The 15,353-nt window shown below is 26.8% G+C and overlaps 1 protein-coding gene across 3 annotated transcripts in view; it reads left to right on the top strand.

Moving 5' to 3' along the window:
• The window catches only part of LOC127070388 (serine-rich adhesin for platelets-like), a 52,820-nt gene that overhangs the window by 3,396 nt on the left and 34,071 nt on the right, over positions 1-15,353 (top strand). For all 3 annotated transcript variants that reach the window (XM_051008256.1, XM_051008254.1, XM_051008253.1), the window contains exon 2: positions 4,281-4,371. In XM_051008256.1, coding sequence (XP_050864213.1) covers positions 4,282-4,371 — 90 coding nt within the window. In that variant the 5' untranslated portion in view covers position 4,281. The remainder of the gene's footprint in view (positions 1-4,280; positions 4,372-15,353) is intronic.

The raw sequence follows: 15,353 nt of genomic DNA, 5'->3' as shown, positions 1-15,353 counted from the left end.
CCACAAATAAGAGAAATTGCATTATCTTATATATCTTGTTTATTTGTAGAAGTTATTCGCGATCAAGATTTTCCATCATATCTCTTATAGATCCTTTTCCTCGTACTTTTCTTTTCTCTCTCTCTCTCTCTCTGTTTTTTTTTGAATCGTTTCCGTTACATTTTTTGTTAATTTTTTTTTCTTCTTTTTGACATAAATTGCTACGCACAAGAGAAATTACATTATCTTATGTATCTTGTATTTGTCGATGTTTATTTTTACAAGTTACTCGAGATCAAGATTTTCTATCAGATCTTTTATAGATCCTTCCTTTTCTTCTTCTTCTTCTTCTTCTTTGTTTTTCTTTCTTTCTTTCTTTCTTTCTTTTTTTTTTTGAATCACTTCTATTATAAAATTTCGTATGGATCATAATCCTCTTTCTTTTTTTATTTATTTTCAAAATTTTTTTTCTTCTTAGAATAATTTTCTTAGAGAAGTGATTAAAATTCTTTTTTACACGATTTTTTTTTGTATAGATCCTTAATTTTCTTCTTTTTTTATCTGTTTTTACATATTTTTAAATACAATATATAAATTTAATTGAATTTACAATTTCAAAATAATTTCGAATAAATTTTAATGTACAATTTAATATATAAATATTTGTTTAAACATTATCATCGAATAAAATTCGATAAAAATTAGAAAATAAAGAAACTGGATTCTGTTATGTTCGATGATTAATAATCGACGATAGTTTACTTGCAGATGTTACTTGAGATCATGATGTTTTGTAAAATTACATATTTTTTTCTTTTGCTTTTACATTTCTTTTCTATTCTCTCTCTCTTTTTTTAATGATTTTCTCTTTATTTATTTTTTTAAATTGGTACAAAATAGAGAAACTGCATTGTCTTATGTCCGATTTCTTTGTTCCTTGTAATAACATATCTTTACGATAGAAAGCGGGTCCGATATTATAACGTCGTCGTTTCGCTCGTTCATTTAATACCTCTTTGCAAAGATCTAACATTCGTCCTTGATGTTTTGCTTCGGTGAATCCGCGATTGTCTTTTAATAGTTTTAGTTCGCACGTTTCTTATCAAAACGATCTTATTATTCGTCATCATCTTCTTCAGTGATTTTCATTTTATTTTTCACACATTCTATCTTTAACAATATTAGAAAAAAGAAAAAACTAAAAGAAAAAGAAAAATGGAACTCGCATTTTATGAAATTAATCGAAAATATTTTCAACGAGAAAGAAATATCTTCAATTTTATATCTATATATTATTATTATTATTATTATTATTATTATTATTATTATTTAAATAATCGTTAAATATCTTTGTAGGATATAAGAATCAAAATGATAGAAAGAAATTAAATGTTGCTATATTAATATATTATCAATAACAATTATATAATAATTTTGTTAAATATTTATTGAAAAAATAAGTATTACAAATTTTATTTCAAGTTGAATATTAAAATGTTAATATAAAATAATTATGAAATATGAATAAAATACATATGAAAGATATTTATCTCAAGTAGATAAATATATTCAATATCATATTACCTATATCAACGTTCATTACAATTAAATAATCAAATCTTAAATAAAATTTCTCTTTTCGTTATTTTATAATTATTATTGTAATTATCGTATAATCGTCATTCTAATAATATAATATATAACATATAAAATAAAATCTATAATATAATATATAATAATAAATAATATATATATATATTATATGTAATTTATAGTATTTTCCTTTTAAAGAATAAAATACGTCACACGCGTAGGTAGAATCTTGAATGAAGTTATCGAACATATACGAAGGATCTCTCTCTCTCTCTCTCTCTCTCTCTTTCTCTCTTTCTCTCACTCTCTTTTTCTATCTTACTGTTTCTGTATATAGAACGCGATCGAGCCTAACGGTGATTCGAGTACGGTCGTCGATCTTCGCGTGGTTGTGTGATCTTGATCTTCCTTTTCTTAACTCCTCGCGTGATCCGCGATTTGTATGCGATCCACAAAGAGAGAGACAGAGAGAGAGAGAGAGAGAGAGAGAGAGAGAGAGAGAGAAAGAGAGAGAGAGAGAGAGAGATACTGAGAAAGAAGAGAGTAACGAACTCGTCACGAATTCTATCGCATAAAATACGAGCTCTCCTTTTCCACGATGATCTTCTTTCAAGGTAAACTGAATAATATATTACGACGTTTCTGTTACATCGGTTAATGTTCCTTTGCAATATTGAAACTAATTTATTTTTTCTTCTTTTTATTTTCAAACGAAACAATTGTTTCTTCCTTTTTTCCTTTCTTCTTTTTTTTTTTTTTTTCGATAAATTTTTTTAATAATAAATTGATACGATTTCTTTCGTAAGTTTTGTTTCGTTTCGTTTTGTTTTTGTTGCTTTTGTTTTTTTAATCGTATTATTGTAAGATCGTTCTGGTAATATAAATAAATAAATAAATAAATAAATAAATAAATAAATAAAAAAATGAAGAAGCGAATGAAATACGTGGTATTGTGATATTATCTGTCGAATTTATGAAGTTTCTAATTAACTTTTTGAATAATACATTTTTGTATAATTTCTTATATATCATCGTCGAATCATTTTTATAATAAATAAGTAAATATATAATTAAATAAATAAGCTGCCAATGTGTATTTTGCTATGATATTACGTGTTATTCTCGATAACGAACTTACGTAAGATTGATTTCTTCCTGAATTGAAATATGCTCGTTAGTGACGTTCTACATACATACATACATACATACATACATACATACATACATACATACATACATACATACATACATACATACATACATACATACATACATACATACATACATACATACATACATACATACATACATACATACATACATACATACATACATACATACATACATACATACATACATACATACATACATACATACATACATACATACATACATACATACATACATACATATATAATATATATATTTTTTTCATTATCTCTCTCTCTCTCTATTTCTTTCCTTAAATTTTCAATGAATTTTATATTTAATATTATCAAACGTTATAATCGAGCTTAGACGAAGTTACCTTAACGATCCTCATATCGATCTAATCTTCTCGTTTCACACACACTAATAATTCTCTAATTCGACTTAGTCCTTTTCTTTCTTCTTTCTTTCTTTTTTCTTTTTTCTTTCTTTTTTTTTTTTTTTTATTAATTCGACTTTATTCTTAGATCTTATAATACGAGTCGTTATTAGATTTTATAATTCGTGTTATAGAATTTATAATTCAGTTTAGATTTTCTAATTCGTGGTATCTACGTGTTTTAGAATCTAATCGTTTCCCGTGTCATAGAGAAGTTTTCTAGGTGGTTATTTTAGCGAGAGGCCGTGTTATAAGAGCAGTCTAAGAGTAAAAGTAAATTTCAACGAACGAACGAACGAACGAACGAACGAACGAACGAACGAATCAGCCAATGCCCGAGTTTCGTCTGTATGTGCATACGTTAAGGAAATAGTAATATATATACCGCGTGTACTATTTAAAACATATACATCCTTTCTAATTCGTTTAATATTCGTGATAATAAATTGTTTAGAATCATCCGTTAGAAAAATTTGGAATATTGAGAAATATATGTTGAAAGAAGTTTTATGGAATATCATGGGTGAAAGTGATGACGCAAAGATATCGTATATCTGAAAAATCGGTGATAAAATTTTTAATTATTCGATATCTATAGATATTCATTGAAACCTAACTAAAGTAAGTAAATACCTACGCGTTCGAATTGAATATTTCGAAACGATTTTTTTTTCTGATGATTTTGTTGCTTGAAAAATTAAAAAATGAAAACAGAAAAAAAAGGATCAATGGAAAATAATTGAGATAAATAAATTAAATGGAAAGAAATTATATTAAATCGTACATACACACACACGCACACACATGTATATATATATATATATATGTATTAAAAAGTATGTGAATATTATATTTATATAGAATGATAGACGTAATTTCGATTCATTGTTTATACAGTCGAGAATTTTTATCGATTGAATCTTATTTGTAATTTTGTAATTGTTGTTGGATAAAAAATCGAGAATCATATATATCTTCGTGCACATATTTATTATATTAGTGCATCATTAAAACAATTGCAAAGACCACGATAAAAATATTTAATTATATCGAAGTATATTTATAAAAAAAAAAAGTTCTAATTTATCTTGCTCATGCTTTGTTTATATTTTGTTTGCAGAATGGAGCGGAGGTCATCGTGGTGCACGATAGCAATACTATTCGTGTTGCTATTCGTAACGAGCGAGGCTCTGCGTGGACACAATTCTCAGGTGATAATAATAATTTTCTTTCTTTCTTTTTTGTTTGTTTGTTTGTTTTTTTTTTTTTTTAAATACTACCGGCGATTATGAAAATATTTGTTATGCTTCTTTAATAACGCGAGTTAGAAAATCGAGCTTAAATTTTAGTGGAATAAATGAATTAAAAATTTTTTCATGACGAGTAAGAAAAATGCATTGTTATTCTAATATATATACACACACACATATATATATGTATATAAACAAATTATATATATATATATATGTATGTGTATAATATAAATCGAGTACTTGAATTAAAATTATATTTAGCAAACAATTAATCTTTGGACATGAAGTGAGAATAAATTTTATTTTCTTATAAAAAAGAAAATATAGAAAGCAAAAGAAGAGAAAAGAAAAGAAAAGGACAAATTTTTGACAGAGAATTTCTATTAGTTTCTTCTAATATCTTTCAAGCGTCATCGAAATTTAATTGAATATACCAATTCAATCGAGTTGTAAATGTTTCCAAAGAGTTAATCGTGTTTGAGAACGATGTAGTCGTTTAGAAAAAAATAAAAGAAAAATAAGAATAAAAAGTAAACTTTCCAAAGCTCTTCTAGAAACAACTTGAGTGCGTTTGACGGAGAGATTAGAAGAGTATCATTTTTATATCGAAGAACTCGTTTCGATAACCTTTATGATTGAATAGAGACAGGGAAAGCGTTTGTGACCTGGTGAAATAAATATTAGAGATGAGTTAGAAATGGTTATACGAACATAAATTATTTTCACAAAATACAAACGATTAAACGATGTTTAAAAAAAAAAAAAAGAAAGCGAACTTTACGACGATTACAAAAGAAACAATAACGGTAATAATTAAATTGAATGTATCTGCGAAATTGCAAAGGCAAAGCGAATGAAAAAACTGGGATCGATCGAACGTAATTAATTAAACGATGATGATATAGAAGAACGATCCAATCAGGAATGAAAAACACGACGATTAAAGATATTTAAGAAAAGAAAAAGAAGAGAAAAGAAAAGATAAGAGAGGGAAAAAAAGGAAAAGACAATAAAGAAAAAAAAGGAGGAAAAAAGAAAAAAAAAGAAATAATGAAAATCAGTAGATATTCGCGTAATTATTGTATTGTGACGTAAGTAGTCATGTACTCGTACTGGTCAGGCAAGAAGAATCTTTTCTTGTTGCTTTTACGTCATTTTATATCTATCTGTCCTTGTCTCTTCGTGTTATAAAACAACACACAAGACACACGATACAACTTCCGTTTCTCGTGGACCAAGAATAACTTCCTTCCTTCCACTCTCCACCGTTCTCTCTTTCTCTCTTTTTCCCTTTTTCAATCAGTCTGTCGCTAATTAAGTGCTCACGAGCGTCTTCAATTACGCGATTCCTTTCGAATAACATGAATTTGTTCGTTCCGCTCGGGTCGATAGCCTTCGTGAAAAAGGAAAAAAAGGAAATGAAAATTAACATTGTCCTCGTCTATAGTAGTACTATGTTTCAGTCGCAGTCTATTATCCTTGACATAAAAATTTGATATATAAATATATTAGATAAATAATTATTAAAAGTTTACTATATAAATATATGTGTGTATATATGTAATGATAATTATTAATAATTATTATTTGTATGATAATATATGTATATTAATTATATTACAAGTATAGTTTATATAATTTTTATATACTTTTATACGTTATTTTTAATTTGATTTTATTGATGTTATAATTATTTAAAATCTACATACTGTAAACATTTTTATATAGTTTAATATATAATGAGTTATATCTATAATAAGATATTATTCATTTATAATTTTTAAATATATATATATATATATAAAATATCAAAATGAAAAAGTTTTGCAAATTAATGCACATGGTATACCAAACAAAATTTCTGCATTATCAAATTATATTAAATTAGTAAATAGTTACAGTAATATTTTTAAATAGTATCGATTTTATTAATATAAGTTGTACCATGCACTCACACACACACACATACATACATATATATATATTTTTTATTATCAACAATAGTTATAATTTGTTTCTAGAAAACGGAGCAAAATTATATTACTTTTATAAAAAAAAAAAATGTTTTTAAGTTTCTTAACTTTTTAATTCTCTCGTATTCTCGTAAAAATTACACTTCTTTTTTTTTTTTTAAATATATTCGAATGCTATCCTATCGTATTACAATGTAAGAATTGTTCGATATCATTAGCAAGATAGCAACTTATCATTAGCTAGCTAAAGAGATAGAATTATGTAGTACTTACTTACCTACGTTCTAGGAAATATAGAAAGAGATGGAAGAAATAGAAAGAGACAATGATAGAAAAGAAAGATAGAAAGAAAGAAAGAAAGAAAAAAGAAAGAAAGAAATATAATAGAAAGAAATAAAGGAGCTCGCAGGTTGCCAGGGGGACCACGCCTAGTCGTGAAGCCAGTTGTTTGCTCCTGGCTAACAATATATAACGGGTGGCTCTATAAATATATTCACTTTTAAATTGCACTGCATCAACAATTATCAGGATCTTGTCGAAGTTACGTTAGTTAAAAAAAAAAAAAAAGAAAAATAAAGAATATTTATTTTCAATCTATTAATTAATTTTTGCATATTATTTTTATATAAATAATTCTTATAATTGACAATTGATATATTGTTAAATATTTTTATATACATACATATATATATATATATATATATATATAATTTTTTAGTTTGACAACTCACAAATTGTCTATTACATGCTTTTATATATACAATATTATAATCTCTTAGTTTGATAATAATTAATATATTATTGTATTTTTTATACACTTAAGTATAATAAATTTTAAATTCAACGATTTATAAATTATTGCATATTTTAATATACGCGTAAATATATATGATAGATAATTTTGTGATCAGTAAATTTCTAAAGTTTTAGATATTTTCTTATGCATAATACGTTGTGATACTTAAATTCGACAATTTATATGAATTATTATCGCGTACCCTTTTGCATAAACAAAATATAATTTTTACATACGAAAATATTTTCGAATAGTTGTACATTTAAAGAAAAAAAGGGAAAAAAAAATTATATCTTGTCGACTTAAAAATCTTTTCATTAAAAACTATTTTCTATTTATCGTTCGAAAAGATCCATCAAGATCTATATAATTCACGCGTGTAACTTCACTCGTGTAATTATACCGAGTTAATAAGAGTACTATCATTTCTTTAGAGTCCGGTTTTAATTAAACCTGAATCATTAGGATTAAGTAAGATTATCCGTTTTTAAAACGTTTCGACACGAGACCAAACACATTGCGTGGTTCATTCAGCGAGGTCGAGAAAGAGAAACAGAGAGAGAGAGAGAGAGAGAGAGAGAGAGAGAGAGAGAGAGAGAGAGAGAGAGACAGAGAGACAAAGAGACAGAGAGTGGGAGAGAGACAGAGAAAGAGAGAAAGAGAGAAGGATAAAAATCGAGTAAAAAAAAAAAAAGAAATAAATAAATGCAACCAGGTTTAAATATTTACTTATTGGCACACCATAGGAAACTCTTTGCACACGCAAGTGAAATCGACTTTTATCTTTTCACGGTAACGAAAAATCTGAGAAAGAATCTACGATGAAAAAAAACAAAACAAAAAAAAAACAAGAAATGAAATATAATAAAATAAGAAAAGAAAAGAAAAGAAAAAGGAACAAAAAAAAAAGAAAAAGCAGAAAGAGACAACATCTAAATTCTTCTTTTGCCGACAAATGCGAACATTCTTTTTATTGTTATTATTATTATTTTCTTTTTTTATTCCTCATTTTTTTTCCTTTTCTTTTCTTTTCTTTTTTTCTCTCTTTTTTTTTTTTTTAATTAACTATAATGGTTAATTACAACGAAGGTCGAACGTTCTTTACCTATTTTCCTCGTTTCTCCGTTCTTCTTTCAAATACGTCCTCGAGAATAATAATTATCTAAATTACTCATCTCTGATTTTCTTTAGTCGCTTTATTGTCTCTTCACTCTTTTGTATTTATGCAAGTGCAAGTGCAAATGTATTTATGCAAGTGCACCCTCCAATTATATCCTCGTTACGATTTTGAAATAGTAAGAGCTCGATGAAAAGTTTCAGATTAGTTTCTTTGATTGGTTACTTTGATAATAATTGCCTCTGGTGTTTTACAATTTTTTTTTCGTAAGACATTATTTCGAAAAAAAAAGAAAAGAAAAGAAAAGAAAAGAAATGTTTACGTTGTTACATACACACGTAGAGGTAAAAGAATGGTGACACACGCTTGGTTGGATCGATCAGTCAATTAATTTTTTATTTATTTGATTAATTAATTAGAACGAGATAGATGGAGATAAAAAGAGATAGAGAGAGAGAGAAAGAGAGTATGTCAAACGAATTAGATCAAAATCATTTACGCGATCTAGTTTATGTCAACCTTCGAATTATTATTCTTTTTCTTTTTTTTTTCTTTTCTTTTTTATTCGTAACACCTACCGATGTTCGACTTCGTATGAAAATGCTAATTACGCTCATCTCGTTAATTTCATGCAAACGTTCTAGATCGATTCCTTTTCTTCGTCATTTTCTTTTTTTTTTTTACTTTTTCTTTTTCTTTTTTTTCTGTACGATTTCATCGATCAATAATCCTTGTTGCAACCGGTTGATAATGCTTTCTTTTTTTCTTAATCTTTTTTCTCTCACCTTTTCCCTTTCGTTTTTGTTTTTTTTTTTTTTTGATTTTCTTCTTGCTTTTTTTTTTCTTATGCAACGTCTTATGTAAATTTGTTTATTCATGTTTGTAGGATTTATAAATTAAATGAAACGAATGAAATACTATATGTATATATATATATATATATATATATATATATATATATATATCGTATATGCTATCTTTGTTTGATCTTTGTGTCCAACATAGGTGCACGATACAAGGTCATCTTTTCTCTCTTTTTGTTTATTCCCTTCTACTTTTTATTTTTATCGATTCGAAAGGATTTCTTTTCGTATATCCTTGTTATTTTTTATTCGGTTATGTAAACGTCGAAATCTCTTTTCTTTATATTTTCTATCTCTTCGTTCTTTTTCTTTTTTTTTTTTTTTTAAGTAGGTATTTGATTAACTTTTGAGATGAAAAGATTATTAAGATAACGTAATTCTTTTTCTTCCAACATTAACCTTCACGTAAACATTGAACAATTGATATTAGATATGATTTATTAATGAATTTTACAAATACAGCTTGAAGTTTGGCAAATTGGATAAAATAGATAATAGATATGTCTCGTGATGAAAATACAGATAATATATACATTTGTTTCTTTTGTTAAATATTTTTTATACTTCTCATCGACTCGTTCCAAAAACTCGATGAATATTAAATACGAATGATTAAAAATGAATTTATATAAATAAAAATAGAAAAACAAGAAAAAACATTCTTTAAAATATATCCATCCGACGTTTAATTCATTAAAAATTTCAGAATGAAATAATATCGAAAACAAATAATTTCGATATCGTAAAACGTCGATGAATACATTTTTATTAATTCGATCGACGATTCATACTCGTTCTCAAAGAAAACAAAATGTTATTCGATAATTTGTTTCTTTCATTTCGCTAATGTATACCGAATAATAATCCCAATAAAATATAAGAATAATAATAGTAATAATAATAATAAAAAATATATATATATAAAAAAAAAGAAAGAAATACAAAGTAGTTCGTCCTTGCACCGAATAACTTCGATACAATCGAGGACGCCCACCTTCTCGAGAATATCCGTTCGATAATGATAAACTCGTCTTATGTTAGTATTGACACTATCTCTTTCTGTCCCTCTCTTTCTCTCTCTCTCTCTCTCTCTCTCTCTCTCTCTCTTTACCCCCTCTCCAACCTCCTCTCTTTTTCTTTTTCTCTTACTCCCACTTTTTCTTCCTTTTTTCTTTCTCTTTCTCTGTCAATGTACCAGAAACGAATCGTAACTGCAATAGCAGCTTGAAAGAGAGAGAGAGAGAGAGAAAGAAAGAGAAAGAGAGAGAGAGAGAGAGAGAGAGAGAGATCCTGCTCTCGATATTACGAGAGATATTACGAGAAAGGTTAAAAAAAAGTTTTAAACATCGTCGTCGCGTGGCCATCGAGCAATTTAAAAAAAAAAAAACGCTTCGTGAGACACTAAGCACGCCATGTTCTAACTTCTAACGCTAGCTTTTCACTTCACCATCAAGATTCCGTGTCCGTTTTAACACGATCAAATAATAACTCTATATAACCAGACATTGTTATATACTTTTTTCGAGATATTATTTGATTCGCAGATTTTTTTTTTTTTGGGACGTTTTTCTTTTTTATCTTTTTTTTTTCCCTTTTATTTTTTAATCGTTGGATACAATGCGCGATTGCGTATATGTTTCGTATAGTATCGTGTATGTCACTGTACGCTTTTATGTGAATATATATATATATTTTTTTGTTTATGTATTTATTATTTTCGAAAAATACAACACGAGAAGTGTATTTAAAAAAAAAGTGCAAAGAAAACGAACGGAGAGACCAACATTTATTAACAGCTGATTTTGATTTACAATTGTCAAACGTCGAATGCAAGAATTGAATGTATCTATAATTGCAACGAATCTTTTTCAATAAAAAAAAATAAAAATAAAAATAAAAACGAAAATGGAAATAAATAAATAAATAAACAAAAAATAAATAAATAAGGAGGAAATGAAAAAGGGACAGAGATAAAAAAATAAGTATCTAACTTTAATTGGAGCTCTTTGATTGATCAAATTAAATAATTATTGTATAATATCATAGGACGTTAAATTGAATCGTTAATTTGAATATCTTTACAATTATATTTGTATCTTACATAGAAAGAGAGAGAGAGAGAGAGAGAGAGAGAGAGAGAGAGAGAGAGATACACACATACATACACACACAGACACACACATATAATGGTATATAATGAAGTACAAGGAAGTGGAAGGAAGATGTAGAGAATAAAAGAGGAGGCGCTTTCTCCAATGTAAAACCAGATTTAGATTGCACTTACTATGCACCAGACTTGTGCAAGGTGCAACATCCATCTGCAGTTCTACGCTACACCTTATTTTTCTTTCTTATGTACTACTTACATACATACCACAACAATCATAATTTGCTACCGTACAGTAGTAGTATATATTCGAAAAAAAGAGAAAGAAAAAAGAGAAAGAGAGAAAGAGGACATACCCATAAATGTACTTAAAAATAGAGTAAGATGATCATTGTGTCATGCTGACATTCATGATTACGATTTATGATCTGTTACATCGATAATACTGTATTCAAACGAATAACTTAGATCGTATGATAGTAGTGTTATTAGATTTGTAATTGAGATAAAAAGAGTTGGAGATAAAAAGAGAAAGAAAAAAAAAAAAGACAGGAAAAGATAAAAAAGATGAGATGAAGTAATCAGAAATAAAAGTAGGTCGATTTTATTTTTTTTTCTTTTTTTTTTGTAATAAATAAATGCAACATTTTGCACACACACACACACACACACACACACACACGCGCGCGCGCGCGCGCGCGCGCGTATATATGTACATGTATGTATGTATATATCCTTTTTTGCATATAAAATCAGGAATTTTTACAATTTTATAAAAACACGCTTGATTGATACATTTAATTTTTAATATAATCAAGTATATAATTTTCTTATCGTTATATCAGAAATAATTTTGAGAAATCTTTTCGATTTAGATTAACAAATATCTAATAAGGTTAATGCTTCCAAATAATATTATTTATTATCTCTCTCCATCTTTTCTTTCTCGCATTTCTTTCTCTTGATAAATTTGATGTTGTAGTTTTAAGGATATATATGTTCATTTCTTCTTTTTTTATTCCGAATCACAGCTGCTACGTTCTTTTTTTTCTTTTCTTTTTTATTTTCTCATTCGTCGAGAATGAGACAAGTAGATTCGTGAAATTGGATTGATTAATTTTAATATAACGTTTTTAATAACTCATTTGCAAATTTTTTAACAAGTAAATATTTACAGCACCTGAAAATTACACTGTGCATATATATATATATGTATGTATGTATGTATGATGTATATATGTATGTATGTGTGTAACCGGTTAAAGAGAGCTAGCGAGTAATGTGTTTACTCAGTGTCCGGTAACATACGAAGTTATCTATCATCAACAAGAGTAGTACGTAATGTCTGACACACACGAATGCGCTAATTATCAGTTTCGAAATTTACCCAGATTTTACTTGATTTCTTCCAGTTGCAAAGACGATTTTATAGAACGAGAAATCAAGATGAGATCGTTAAAGAGAATTTGAATTTTCGAAAGTTTTATATATGTATATATATATAAAACTTCATATAGAATACATATATAGAGTGATATATAAGATGAAGTTTTATTTTGAAAGTTATATGTCCAAATATAAATTTTCGTATACATATATATATATATATATATATATATATGCATACATAAATTTGAATAATTTAAGATATCTAGAATTTAAGTATGAATTATATGTAATATAAATCAAAAAAGTATATATATATATAAATTTCATGATAATAAAACAATTGCATAATAATTAAAATAGAAATCTTTATATTGAAGTATATAAAAGAAGAAATTCACATGGTTTTTTTTTTTTTTTAATAATCTTAAAAATATCAATTCAATTAAGAATGTGTAGATCTTATACGTGTGCGATTTTTAAATACTAGAAAAGTAAAAAAATATATATATATATACACATGTATATATTCTCGAGAGTTAATATTATTTCTTAGATGATAGGAAAGTAGGAAGTCGTTGATTCGACATAGTGACACTCGATCGATCGATCGAAAGCGACTTTTTATTTGTTTTTTTATTTTTTTCTATGACGTTGCGATTTCATTTCTATATGAAATATTTGGAAATAAAATGAAAGAAAAAGAGAGAAAGAGAGAGAGAGAGAGATAGAGACCAAGACAGAGAAAGATACAGAGACACAGAGAAACAAAATAATAATAATAATAATATAATAATAATAACAATAATAACAATAAAACATAAAACAAAATATAAAAAGAAAACTGCATACTCTTTCCGATAAAAAGTATTTATAATTCATAATACACAGTACACAAGGCATAATAATAATAGTAACAATAGAACAGAATAATAAAACAACGTATAAATATAGATGAAAGTAACGATACATACATATATACATATATATTACACACACACATACACACATAACACGTATAGACAAATTCCGATTACATTATTTCACTTACGGTGTAGAATTTATAATACAACGCGCATCAACTCGAGCCCCATGGTCAATTGCGATGGTAATTCTCTTGCTACACTTTCATTTTCCTTTTACTACGAAACGAGGAGCTATTATAAGAATACCAAAACAGTCAGGAGAATTATCGCCTATTGTGAATCCTCGGATTATCTTACTCACGATTATTCTTCGTTCGCTCGATTATTATTCCAATCGACGACAAGCCAATTTAATTTCATAACGAAATAACTCTAACTCGTCGGAGTTTGATTGAATTGGATCGAAGAAGATATTAAAATCGATTATTAAAATGATTTGAACACGTAATTTTTAGATTAATCGATCGGACTATCGATCTGTCGATTTATCGATCGATATCCTGTAAGACTTCAAACTCGTTCTCTTTCAAACGAGTTTATATTGATAAATCGAAAATTATAAAGGAAAAAAAAACAAAAAGATGATTAATATAAGCGTTAGAGATTTAGTTAAACTCTAAGTTCTTTTGTGCCAAGGCCGTTTCTACTTACTTTTTAAAATAAGTAAAACAAAAAGAAAAAGGAAAAAAAAAAGGATTAGAATGACACGAACGATGCATGAAAATTTATCCAATCCTGCGGAACGTTGGTTAACTATATTTTCTTATTTATTATAGTATCGATCAGTGAAATCATCGATCGACGATTAGGCTATCTTTTCTCTCTCTCTCTCTCTCTCTCTCTCTCTCTCTCTCTCTCTCTCTCTCTCTCTCTATCTCTCTCTCTCTCTCTCTATCTCTTTCTGTCTCTCTTTTTAATTTATTTGAATTTAAATATATTTTCGAGTATAATGTTACTTTTGATAAGTTTCCTTTTTTGAAATATCGCGTGTATAACTGTGCGTGTGTCACATCGATCAAGAGATCTAGGACGATCTAAAGAATCTTATTGGATGAATGGAAAAGGTCATCGGAGAAAGCAAGATACTGCATTTTTTCGAAAACGAACTCATACTACCGGATGGACTATCATTTATCAAAGAATTAAAGATTTTCTTCCTGTATATACATACATACATATATACGTATATACATATATATATATCCTTCTCTCTCTCTCTCTCTCTCTTTCTCTATTTCTATCTTTATTTATACATGTTTATTATTTTACTACGTGTTTACTACAAATATCGTAGATACTCTATCGTGATTTATACATTGTACTATGTATCACTACACAGTGTTTTTTATTTTTTTAATTTAGATTTTAATTTTATATCATCTTCTTCTTTTTATTTTTATTATTATTATTATTATTATTATTATTATTATTATTATTATTATTATTATCATTATAATATCGTTTTTTTTCTCTCTTTCTCTTTTACTTTAATTACATTTTTATTTATATGCATTGTTTTTATATACATATTTACTATCTACATACTATTTTTCTATTACTATTCTTACTATTACTATAATGATTTTATATATTAGAGAGAGAATTAGAAACAGAGAGAGAGAGAGAGAGAGAGAGAGAGAGAGAGAGAGAGAAATAGAAATTTAATATCTTCTAAATATCATTTCTAATTTTTAATCAATTCTTTTATTAATTCGTACTAATACGCATTTTAATTATTCTTGGCTTTATTTTTCATTATTATTGTTATCATT

This window comes from Vespula vulgaris, chromosome 18 (assembly GCF_905475345.1).
Source record: "Vespula vulgaris chromosome 18, iyVesVulg1.1, whole genome shotgun sequence".
NCBI classification, from domain to species: Eukaryota; Metazoa; Arthropoda; class Insecta; order Hymenoptera; family Vespidae; genus Vespula; species Vespula vulgaris.
This window is presented reverse-complemented; position numbering and strand designations above follow the sequence as displayed.